The 12,764-nt window shown below is 38.2% G+C and overlaps 1 protein-coding gene across 2 annotated transcripts in view; it reads left to right on the forward strand.

Annotated features, from left to right (window-relative positions):
- DPP10 (dipeptidyl peptidase like 10) overlaps window positions 1-12,764 on the forward strand; it is a 431,094-nt gene that overhangs the window by 401,707 nt on the left and 16,623 nt on the right. For both annotated transcript variants that reach the window (XM_059852599.1, XM_059852598.1), the window contains exons 14-19: window positions 3,423-3,514; window positions 4,969-5,016; window positions 5,525-5,646; window positions 9,353-9,400; window positions 11,464-11,562; window positions 11,671-11,740. In XM_059852599.1, the coding sequence (XP_059708582.1) occupies window positions 3,423-3,514; window positions 4,969-5,016; window positions 5,525-5,646; window positions 9,353-9,400; window positions 11,464-11,562; window positions 11,671-11,740 (479 nt within the window). The remainder of the gene's footprint in view (window positions 1-3,422; window positions 3,515-4,968; window positions 5,017-5,524; window positions 5,647-9,352; window positions 9,401-11,463; window positions 11,563-11,670; window positions 11,741-12,764) is intronic.

The raw sequence follows: 12,764 nt of genomic DNA on the forward strand, positions 1-12,764 counted from the left end.
AGAATCTGAAAGAAGATAAATTTGCAGTGTGACTTTGAAGGTCACCAGTATGAAGTTGTGATGAACTAATAAAGGAAATTATGCCCTGGAACAGAACACTCCAAGGCATCTATTTAAATCGTCAGAGCATTAATCCAGGTGCTTTAGCAGAGCCATATGACATAGGAGGGATTACCAAAGTACCCAAACATCAAAATAGCAGATTTGTGCCAGGCAGCTCTGTTATCTGCCTTTGTGACAGTGTTCTGGTATGAACATTATAAGTCTGAAATATGTTCACTGTGCACTGCAGACAGAACAAGAACAAAAGAGCTCTAATGACAGTTTAACCTGAAGAAACAAGAACAGAGATGCTCATTCACCAGAGTAAATATATCAGGAAAGAGTCAGTGAAGATAAAAAGGGATCACAGGCATGTTGAATTCTATTTCCTAAAGAAAACAGTAACTCAGATGACAGTCTGGTAAAGGTGTATTGATATACCAACCACAGAAAAATTCACACCTGAGCAAAACCATTTAGTCAGATGTGGTGGGTCTAGGGCTGGCCAAATGCCAGCATGCCCACTAGAATATACTTATTCATTTCCTGCTGTGAGATAGGATTAGGAGGAAGGCAAAGCAGGCTCAAAACTTTATTAAAAATAACTAAAAGAAAGCCAGGCTGGCCTTGTTATCAGTTCCCAGGCTGGAAGGAAAAGAGAGAATTCCTGATGTTTGTTTGTTTTTAATTGTGAATCTCAGAGAGGTGAATCTAGTTTTTAATTGGCTTATTAACATGCTTATTCTCAAAGCCAGCCAGCAATTGGTTTTCCTAGGCACAGAGGAAGCTCTCAGCAGCTCCTCTCAGAAAAAAAATTGCTTCCGTGCGTGGCTCCAATGCAAAACCAGCACATCAATCAAGTCTTATTTTGGTATCTTTCGCAGTGTGAATAAGTAGCTTTAAAATACATTAAATAATTATGATCTAGATCTGAAAGTTCACTTGCAACATTCCCAACGTTCCACTGTTACAGATACAGTCAAGTTTGCCTTAACCTTGTAGGCTCTGAAATTTCTTGCTACTAAAAAGTCCTGAATTAGAATCAAGGAAACTTGATTCTAATTCAGGAAAATGTTTAAGCAAAGATCAAGCCCACTCCTATTCAGTAAGATAATACATGCTTACTTTTAAACCCCTTTTAATTCCAGCAGAATAATGTTTAAAGTCAAGCTTATGTTTCAGAATTTAGTATTCTGTCCCTTTTAGGCAGAATTAGAGCCCTGAGTACTGTACAGCTCCAAACCTAAAAAATACTTCTATTTTGCCTGCCATCAGCATGAATAAACAAATCTGAATGGTATCACCAATGACAAATTTGGCTTCAAGCATGTAGCTGCTCCTGAGAAAAAGGAAATGTGATATCCCATGTATCAGCCATTATTCATCAGTAAGCAACATTCTGCGTGGTAATGGGGCTGATACAGAGCAGTAAAGGGCAGGAAATATGTTTATATGATGTGTTTTACACACTGCATTAATCTGATTGTCCATTACTTCTAAAGCAAACACAGAGGCATAAAAAGTATATTAACCGTTGCACATAAAGCCCTTTGTCACATTAGATGTTTGTCACACCTTGTGAGTGCCACAGCAGCACAGCAGGTGCCCTGCAGAATTTAAAGCAGTCAGCAGATCACCAGTACCCAGATGGCTACAGCATTTCCAAGATGGAAAAGGGTAACTCTGGAGTTTGGCACTGGGATTCTCATTCCTTCTCTGGTGCCACTCAGTAGAGGCATCAGCCCATTGACAGAAATCAGCTTTAATGTGCAGGAAAGTTAAAACTAAACCAATATGGAATTGCAGGGATAAAAAAGCAAATTTTAATGGCTCACTTCCCTTTAATCACTGAGGCTGATTTCTCAATCTTACAACAAATGTTGGTCTTTCTCAGGCTGCATTTCTTTGACTGCACTTTAGAAAAGCATGTGTCAATGATACAAAGCACGTTAGCAGAGGCATCTAATTAAATCTTTATGCAGGGAGAAGTTACTGTCTGAAAGGTTACTGTCTGTCATAGATTATTTACTGTATGAATGGAGAGGACTGGATGTGTGGTTTATTGTTTTCAAATGCTTTTAGTAACTTATGAAATATTTAAAAGAAACTAGTCTCAAAATGAGATTGAATCATGTCTTATGTATCTAGACAGATCTTTCGTGGAGCTTTGCCACTCTAGAAAATCTCTTTTTTTCAACCACAAAATAAGAATTATAAAGTAACTTTAATGGATCAAGGGGATAACTTTTTTCAAGCTTCATAAATTATGTATTATGGCTGTAACCTTGAAAAATAACCATGTTTATTAACGCTTGGCTACACTTTTTATTGCTCTTTCTTGTTAGATTCTGTGATCTTAATATTTAAATATCTTTTTCAGTAGTTGCAGCTTCTTTCTTTCTAAAGAAGAAATAGTCACTTACAATAAAACACTAATATGTATTTTAATCATTCCTGGAGACAGTACCGAGTAACAGAATCTTCCTGAACAGGGAGCCCTCATCATAAACAGATGTACAGCACCTAGCACAATATTCTGATTGCATTTGGTACTTGAAAGGCTTGTCATAGAGTTGCTATGTCATTCTTTCCTTGTGGATCTGTTAGGAAACAGATCAGTTCCAAGGGACATGGTTCTGCCTTGCCAGCTCCCAACATGTCTCATCGGGTATCTTTGTGCATTTGCTTCTTTTTAGTTATTGCTGCTGTTGATGTGGAGCTCAGGGCACAGGTCAGAAGTACATGGATTTAAAAAAAGGCCACCTTTTTGCCTTTATGACTTTTTGCAGGCCTTTTAACCACTGAGTATCACCTCTGAGATGTCATCTCTTTTCTTTATAAATTTTGTCTTGAATTTGAAAACTAAGAATATGTATATCCGTGCCAAGCATAATAACCCTAATATAAAAAAATCCACATAAGGTATGTGCAAGCTGTGAGGGTTGAAGTTTTAATCTACAGTAGCCTGAGCTATGATCTTACCTGTTGCACTAGGAAACACCCTCAGAAAAGCTTCTCACTTAGGTTTTTTTGATTTTAACCTGTGTCTGATAAATAGTCTGCTGCAACTTCCAGCCAGAGAGTTGATTTTACCTGTATTGCTTTCTGACTTCTATTATATGTTGACATGGGGGCAGCTGAAAGAAAAATTGTGCTGAAAACCAAAATTATTTTAATGACTTTTAAAGGCTTATAGATGGGAGGGAAAGGATAAGTGAAGTTCAGGCCTGTCAAAATGTTTATTAGGTTTGTGATTTAATGATGCTATGTTGCATAGTAAAGTTTAAAAAGCTGTAATCGGCAATGACAAGTGCAGGCAATCCTGCTAGGCAAGGAAGAATGTAGCAAGGTGAAAGTTAATGTTTTCCATCTTTCAACAGGCTAAAAGTGAACAAATCAGTGTGAGACACCTGACATCAGGGAACTGGGAAGTTATCAAAATCCTGGCATATGATGAAAATACCCAAAAGATGTAAGCATTATTCCCTTTTTTAATAAAAATATTCAAGTTATTAAAGTTGAATCCATTAAACTCAAAATTAAACAACAATATTTCTTTCATTTCGAGCATTACCATAACTCTGACACACCTGAGTACATAAGGTGCAGTTTTAAGAAAATTCAGCTGCCATTCTTTTCCTAAATGCTTTTTTATGCAGAGGGAAAGAATCACACTGTGATATCACTTGACTCTGTATTTTTCAGAATAAAAGGAACCAACACACAGAGCAGCAGTAATTATATTTTGGTAACTTCTTCCCTGGAATCCAGATAAGAAGTCATAATAAATTTTTAGTATTTGATAAAACATCACACCTTTACTGCACGAGGTCTCAGAGTTTTGGGGATCTGATCCAACTTCATAAATTCAAATTATTTGTAGAGATTATCAGAACTCCTGATTCTAACCCATGGAGAACTCTTTCCACAGCCCATCTTAGTGAGACAGTGGAAGGAAATGCAATGCATATTTGAAGTCCTTCTTTTAGGGAGGACTTCAGAACTAAGACAAGATGTCTGAAGGCTTCACCTGACTTCAGTGGATCTTGTTTAATTTTCACTTTTATCTGTCCATGACAAAAAATACACAAGCATATCTAATTCTTATTTGCATTAAAATAAATGATACTTCAACAAGAACTTTTTTGAGGCTGCAAGAAGCCCCATCTTTTCCACTGGTACTGGAGAAAGCCTTTTTTTTACAAGTCTTTCTATGGGTTTTGAAAATATATCCATAGAGAATTTCCTGGTACTTCTGCAAGGCCCAGGGGTAGAAGTGAGGTCTGGATGCAGTCAGGCTGCAGAGAGGTGACAGAGGCACAAGGGCTGTCTCAGCCACTTGAGGGACTGCCTTGGCCTCCTTCTGCCTGTCAAGCAGAAACTCTGTGGGCATCTCATCAGGGAAACACCAAAGGCTTGTCTTGGAGTTCTTGCAAAATCTCTTTCCACCAACGCAAAGCAGATAGAAGAAAAAGTTGGTTTACAGCCCAAAAAGGCTCTCAGATCTCATAAGAGTTATTTTAATATATGACATAATTTCATTGTGACCTTTATCTGCTATTTTGGTTTGTATTGCAAACTCTTGGAGTGAAGCAGAAACTTTCTCTTCTGTATTTTTAATATGCACAGAGGTGTCCTGGTTGCTACTGGAGTTCCTGGGCATCACAGGAATTAAAATAATGATATTCTGTTTTCATCATGGTTTTAACAGGAAATTGTGTAGCTTCTGAAATAACTAATCTGTATGTTGGATCTAAGTTTAGTCTTGGAATTTGGGTTTATATATAAGAACTTGATCTTCATGAATATTTGTGAACTTGTAATTTTAAAAAATGTTAGTTATGGTGTCTCTTACTTCTCTAAACACTACTCAAATCAGACAGTTTACCAAACTGAGTTTTAAATTTTTTCCTCTTTTGGACACAGTTATTTTTTAAGCACTGAAGAGTCCCCAAGAGGAAGACAGCTGCACAGGTAAGAGCTACATGGGGCTGTGTTATCATCTTCTTCATCCCAAGCCATGAGTGCTATGGTGCTTGGGTAATCATTTACATTGTGTAAAAATTAGTATGCTTGAGCTATAACAAAGAAACTGCCACAGCTTTTCAAAATTAAAATTGCCATTTTCTAAAAAATGGAAACGTTTCTAACAAAAAATATTTTTACCACTTAGATCTTCACTAGTTCTTTACAAGCATCTAAAAAGTTAAACCTAAATTCAAGCATTTAACATAACTGTGGTTTACTATGTAAAAATACTTATAGGGTTTAATCATGTAACTTAAAGTGTGGGGGCAAATCACCTTATTTTCAGTGCTTAAACCTGAGGCTAGTGAAGTTTTCATGGTTTCCTACTAATGCTGTGAGTTATTTCAGTGCCAGTGGTGCTTTGGGCAGCTTTTGGATCCTGTCAACATAGCCAAGGTTACTTTGTTGTATTTTATTCCAATGAAAAATGTTTCTGATCATTTTCTTCCCCCAGTGTATCAACAGTGGGGTCATTGAACCGTCAGTGTCTCTCGTGTAACTTCCTGAAGGAGCAGTGCACGTACTTCAGTGCAAAGTTCAGCCCCATGAACAGGCATTTTCTCCTGCATTGTAAAGGTGAGGCAAATGCACAGGGTGCAATGCTGCTGGCTACTGAATTAATGTATTCCTTGAGAAGGGCACTAGGCTGGATTCTAACATTTAGGTCAGCAGTGGGTTACTCAAAGTTCTGTACAGAGCCTATTATAAGACTGCAAGTAAAGGTGTTCTGTGAAATTATTAAATTAAAGATGTTCTGCTAAATTATGAGTGATGTCAGAACGCTGCTCCAATCCTGGCCCCTCTGTCCAGGTAAAGGGCATCAACTTACATTCACCCTAAATAGAAATCCTTCAGCAAAACATTTGGAATTTTGGTGATGCTACTGTGGTTTGTAACAGTTTATTATTTTATATATTGGGATTGATCTTGTGTGACTAAACCTAGTTAAAAAATGAGGGCCTGTGTTCTCTAGCAGTGTTTGTACACATGTATGTGCAGTGTATCTGTACACCCCCATAATTATGTGTATGGGTGTATCTACCAAAAAACAGGTGTGCTTTAATCCCCAGAGGCAGATCTTCTATATCAGTGCAATTGTAATAAATAACTCACACTTTTTTACTGTTAGCTGCATTCCAGTAGCACTAAATGGCACCAGTTGGCTTCGGAATTTCTGTATAAACAAAAAAAATTAAAACCATCCCACACAGACAAAGTTATAACCTCCACATAGGAAATAAACACTGATATATAAGTGATACAAAAAGGTTCAGAAAAGCATGAGCCAATGCATAATAAAGTACATAGTTAGACCTGTTGTCCTTGAAACTTGAAACATTTTACAGACACTATCCCCCCAGCATTTTTTTAATAGCTAAGATCAGGGTGCAAAGAGCAGATGACAATTCATCTGAAATTCATATGAATAGCTCATTTTATATTCATGCTTTTTCTCTGTTTCTTTTAAAACTCTACTATTTTTTCCCCCACAAAAATAAAATACCTGCTGACTTGAGTATTGAATGTATCCAAACAAGGAAACCATGAATATATATTGGCTAAAATAAGGTATTTGTTTTCAGTTTTGTTGTTTCAGGTTGTTTTTTTGTGGGAATGCACCTACAGTACATAGCTGATTAGTAGGAGAATGTACAGAGTGTACATTGTATGGTTTATACATGGTTAAATCTGCAGCAGAAATGATGGAGCTAATCTTGAGGTCCTTCTCTGAGTAATGAGCTCCTCATGCTTTAAGCAGAGTTTTCCCTTGTGCTTGATGTAATCTCTATGGGGTAAATCTCAGATCCTTGCAGGAGAGAGGGTTGATAAATTGGGAAGAGTTTTTTGCCCTGAATCAGCAATGTGCCAGGGTCCAAAAGAATCTTGTTACTATTTTAGCTAAATATATTCAGCCTGTAATTTTTAATGTGCTTCTTTGATATAAAAATGTGGATGCCAGTAAGAGGTTGTGCATGTGATTACTCACAAGCTCATGACTTTCAGTGACTTTGGCAGTTCTCTGTTTGAGCTGGGAAGGCTGTAGTTCATCCTCCCAGGATTAAACCTACTCTCTATGTAGTTGCAGTAGATAACCCCAAGCTGTAGAAGTTGGGCAGGGATGCTAAACCATCATCATTAATTTTTTTCTGCCTCTAACATTAATGTGGAGTTTATGCTGGCTGGGAGTTATTCAGGGTCTTCTCCTGTGTTTCCTCAGAGCTTGGCAGGTACAGCAGCAGTGTGGCCCCTGTGAAGTGCCAGAGCCCTGGGCTGGGCTGGGCATTTAGCAGTGTCAGCACTGGTGGCAAGGTCACCATAGAACTGGCATCAAAACTCTTCTGCTTGTGAGACTATGAGCAAACTGCTTTGAGAAGACAAATGGCACATCTGCTGTGTGCATACACACTCATTTTCCCACAGCAAAAAGCCTTCACCCAGTTGTTACAGAAGCAATTTGCCCAGAAAAACCCTTGGGGGACTCTGGACTGGTTCTATCTGTATAAGTTGCAATTCTTCAACCTCCTGTTTACCCACAAGCACCTTTATTAGGATTGTTTTTCCTTCTTAGTTTCCCTCAGCCAGGAGATCTCTCTCATTTTACCAGCTGTATCCATCTCCAGAGACTCTCCTGAGTGAGGGCTTATTTCTTGCCTGGTAGATGGAGGACTGGCTCCTCAGCCTCTCAGTTTTGGCAAGCACATCCTTTTCACTTACTTTCCACATTGCTTGGGGATTTTTCCTTTGGCACTTCACCAGCACTAGCAAGATGTTTTCCTCTCCACTCAAATAAGGTAGTTTAGAAAGGGAGTAATTGTTTCTCCTCTTTTATACAGCAGGAAATAAGCTGTGGGTTTGGGATTAGTGATGGAAGGTCAATGGGAAATCCAAGTATTGTGCTTTGCTCTGAGGCACTGTAACACAATGCCTCTGACACAAATTTGTCTCTTTTTTTCCTCTGATCAGCATTTTAATCTACTGCAATCTCCTTTTTTTTCAAAATGTCATCATCCTTCCATCTTTTAGTATGACAAATAGAGATAGGCTGAAAAATGCTGGTGCTTCCCTGCTCAGAAATTATCTTTCTTAAATAAGAATTGAAAGCAAAATAACAAATTCAGAAGTAGAAAGAGCTGGAAATAAAAACAAACCAAAACAAAAGAGACATCTTATGAAATTATCTTCTTAGAGAGCTAAGGCAGAAAGCTGTGATTTGTCAACAATCTACCTGTAAGATTTTTGTCAATCGTCCCCCTTGAGGGAGTGAATGAAACTGATAAAAATCTTCAGTGAAGGCTGTGAATGTCATCATGCTATTTATTTCAGGTATTTACATTTCCCTAGGCTCATGCCATAATTAATTGAGAGAGACAACCTCTCAAAACACATAAATTAAGCTCTGTCTCTTCACTCTCAAAGGGAATTGTTTTCTTTTTCCTCAAAAAGAGAGTTGTAACTCCTAATTTCAAAGGGTACATGCCTTCATCTGCCATGGAGTCCTCAGGGACTTCAGCTTTACTGCATTGTTCTTCATCACCCAATAGTGACTGAATGCTTTTAATTTAAGCACTGAGGTAAAACAGAGCTTCTGATGTGTGAATTCCATGCTGTTGGGGGTGGGGACACAAGATTTTCTTTTGCAGGTTTACACTGGTGGGGATCTTCAGAGCAGGGACAGCAGCCTGAGCCACTTCTGAGTATGCTGAATGCTTGGTCATGCCAGTTTCACATACCACCCTGTGCATTTGCACAGCAGCTGCTGGCATGAAGAATTATTCCTTGTTTTTAGTTTCTTAGTGGTGCAGTAAAAATAAAGTATGTGAAAGAGGATTAGACTACATCACACCTAGATTTAACTGTGAAGCTGTTGGTTTTGCAGAGTTGGCATACCAAGGGAGCTTCTTAAAAAGACAATAATGGGAAATATATTTTTTCAACATATCTGTAGTTTTGTCCTAGAGAAAATAAGTGGATATTATCATTAATTAATTTCCCAGTCAACCTGTCAAACTGCTATATTTTAAACAGTACCATTTAGTGCATCCATAATTTTTTAATTCATCACTTAAAACTAAAACCTGGAGATTATTAAAGAAAAAAAAGGAATGCTCTGTTGGAACTGTAGCCCAGCCTGTGTCATTTCCAAGAGGTACCAGTGGAGTTCCTGCTGTGTTTGAAGGGAATTGTGTGTATGGATTTTCCAGGATCCTGTCTTGAGTGGTAACTGGTGCTCCAGTACAAACTACCTCATCCTTCCTCTGTTTTACCTCTCTCCTCAAAACAGGACCAGGTGTTCCAGTTGTAAGTGTGCACAGGACAAGTAATACTGCAAGTGAGTATACCTTATGAAATAACTAAGTTTTTTTATCATCCCTAATTTCTTTGGGGAGTATGGGAGAGGGGAAAGTAAGCACATGAAAATGTCATGCAAGTACATGAAAACTAATTCATATAAAGTGCTAGTAATTATCTTTTAGCAACATCCACATCAGCAAATGGCAAGGAAAGCAGTTAATCCTAAAACTTTTCCAGATTTTTAGATATCTTTTGGACTAGATGCATGTGACTCATCTTCTGTTTACACTAAAGTAAATTAGATGGCAGGCTGGTCTTCATCCTTTTCACTTCCTATGTAGGTTATGCTGCCATTGCAGTACACCTTCTATGTTTTTAGAGATGTTTTTAAAGTTACAATCCAATTATGTTAAAGTCAGGTACAGTCCTGGGATGATTGGTCATAAAAGCTGACCTACATATGGTGATTTAGTCCTTCTCTTCTATTTCTCAAACCAGAACAACTCCACTGACATTTTCAATGAAGACAAATCCAATAATAACGGCTTTTTAGGAGGGTATTCTATATCTCTGTTTGTCAAGTTTTACTCATTATTTTCTTGGATATTGATGCCAGTATTTCCTGTTACTGTTTCCTGGCTGCTGAGGTGCTTTTTGCTGTCCTTCAGCAGTTGAATTCTCCTGGTGGTGCAGCAGAGGTAACATCTCTGCCACCTGCAGCTCCACTGTGACTCCACTGGCATGGAAGTGTGGGTTACAGGAATGAGGGACATCTTTTCATTCAAAAGCACTAAACCAGCTCTTACATATCCTCATTTCATTAACTGGATTATTCTCAGAATCCAGAAATCCTGAACTGTATCTGTGTGCATCCCCTTTGTCCTGGGCCAGTCACTGTTCAGTGAAGCTAATCTTGCATGTTGAAGTACCATCCTGATAAACAGTGCCATGCTATGAAATGTTAATTAATATCTGCACTTTAGTTCCCTTTTTCCCCCCCCTTTTTTTTAATGCCATTGTTTGTGTTTGCAAAGCCCAGTTCCAGAGCACACCCGGGGCAGGGAGTTTTATCCAACTCAGTAAAGGGTATCTATTGCTCAAATAAATGCATTTTAGACTTGTGTGGAGCTCCTCATTTCTGTGAAGGCAGGCTTTTGCTCTTTATTACCCGCATCTAAAGAACTATGGAGTGTGAATTACTGAAATGGAGATTTATGTGCAGCACCTTAGAGTAAAATAAAGCAAGTCAGGATAGAGAGGTGTTGTTTGTTGTAACAACAAAAAGCCAAATAATAAGAGAGATAATTTACCATTAGTGTTTCAATGCAGGATGAGATTATCCTCTTCAATTCATAAAGGAATGATTAAGGATTATTTCAATTATACCATCCTCAGACTATAATTATACCATTTTGGTTGACTGCCCAGAACAAGCATTCTCCTCAGATTATCTGTTTTGGCCCTAAGTGAAGAGTTTATTATTTAATTTAAAAAATACAAATTTTGGAAGCAAGATTGTTAATTTGAGTCAGGAAAAAAAAAAAACAAAAAAACACGACAAATTAGCTATTCTTTCATGTGTAAAAGGGTTGCATCAAATTAGTCTGCAGCTTTAAACCAAGCTGATGATCTTGCTCTTGGCTGAAGTGCAGAAGACATGTAAGGACATGCAGTGACCACATTTAGCTGTGCTGGCTAAATATTGCCTTGGAATAGGTAATATTGGGGAAAAGGATACCTGCATGAGGCTTAGGATATTGCCCAGCAGAGCAGCCTTGTGCTGCTGCAGCTGCTCTTAGGGTTTGTCAGTGATGCTGATGTTCATGTTGGTCATCAGAAATTTCCTTCATGGTGCGTGATGATAACAAAGCCCTCCAAAGCCAGAAAAATGAACTGGATGTGTAGCTTTTTGAATTGAAAGGTAGTTACATTATAAAAAAAGTATTTACAGAAGGAATTAGTTTACAAGAATAATTGCAAGATTAATTTGCAAGATCATTGCACATTTGTCCTTTTTTTAAAATGTTTTTGAATCTTGATGTATCTCTGGTGTGATGATTCTCTATGCCTTTCAACATGGTTTTTCTTCCTGTTTTCTAGAGTTTTATATTCTGGAAAATAACCCTGTGTTGAAAGAAGTTGTTCTTAAGAAAAAGAATTACAAGACTGAAATCAAAATGCTTCACATTGAGGATTACGGTAAATCTGGCAAAATGTTATTTTAGCAAGCCAAAAGTTTTGTTTCAATGTTACTGTTTTTCATCTGTGTAACTACCAGCCTTTAATGTTTTGCTCTTTTCTTAAAAGAATTCCCTTTACAGTTGTCACTGCCAAAAGATTTCACGGATCGAAACCAGTATGCCCTTCTATTAATAATGTAAGTATCTGTTTCAAATCACTCAAAATAATAAAAAAGTGCTTCATAGGAAAGATTTAAATCGGAAATTTAGGGTTTTTTTGTTTGTTCTTTTTTAACCTTTTGTAGGAAAAAAAAAATCTCATGGATTTGAGTTGAGAAATCAAAAGGCTTGTTCTTGGGAAGATTTTGTGACAGGTGCTGTCTGGTAGAGATGCCTGGGGTTTTTTTGCTAGTCAAACCTGACTGTGCTTTGCTGTACTTTCATGTTTGGGAGGCACTGGTGTTTCTGATGGTGTAGCTTTGAGTAGTCCTGCAGTGTTTCCCGGACTCTTACTGATCCTGCCCACAGAGCATCTCACTCAGAGCATGTGCTCCTTTTTATCCCTGAGAGAAATGAGTAGACCTTCCAGAAGGGACTCAGTTGAGATGCATAAAACTGCTTTTAGGAGCTCCAGAATGAAATAAAAGTTACTTTTGATCTTCAGTGGTTGAAGGCATGATAGGCATGATCCCAAGTCTGTGGATTTTTTAGAAAAGCTGCATGGGAGGAGAATGGTATTCCCTAGAAACCCATGCTGTTCTTTTAAAAGGAGATGGGGAGTGTGTTTCTTGCAGGGAGAGTCAGCCTTTAAGTTGTGTGTCTGCATGTGTGCAGCAGAGGAAAAGAACAGAGTCATGAGAGTGCTTGGAGCCTACCTGGGAAAGTGGTGGTGGCCAGCTCAGGACATCACTCCTGTCTCCACCTGAACTCAGCATGGGTGGAGAGAGCTTTCCTGGACCTACAAAGCTTCTTCGAGTCCCAGCTGGAAAGAATTGATGTGAATTTCATTAACAGACATGTAGGAGTGCACGGCTAAATTGATGAAAATGCCTGTTACTGAGATGTGTCACTTGGAGCAGATCTGCCCTCAGTGACAGCACAGATCCTCATTGTTGGATGTGAGGTGTTTACAGACCTGACCTCTGAATGATCCCAAATTCCTCTGCTCAGATCAGATAATAGGACAGAAAGGCACAAACCTGCTTATTTCTAAGCCCAGTT

This window comes from Haemorhous mexicanus, chromosome 8 (assembly GCF_027477595.1).
Source record: "Haemorhous mexicanus isolate bHaeMex1 chromosome 8, bHaeMex1.pri, whole genome shotgun sequence".
Lineage (NCBI taxonomy): Eukaryota > Metazoa > Chordata > Aves > Passeriformes > Fringillidae > Haemorhous > Haemorhous mexicanus.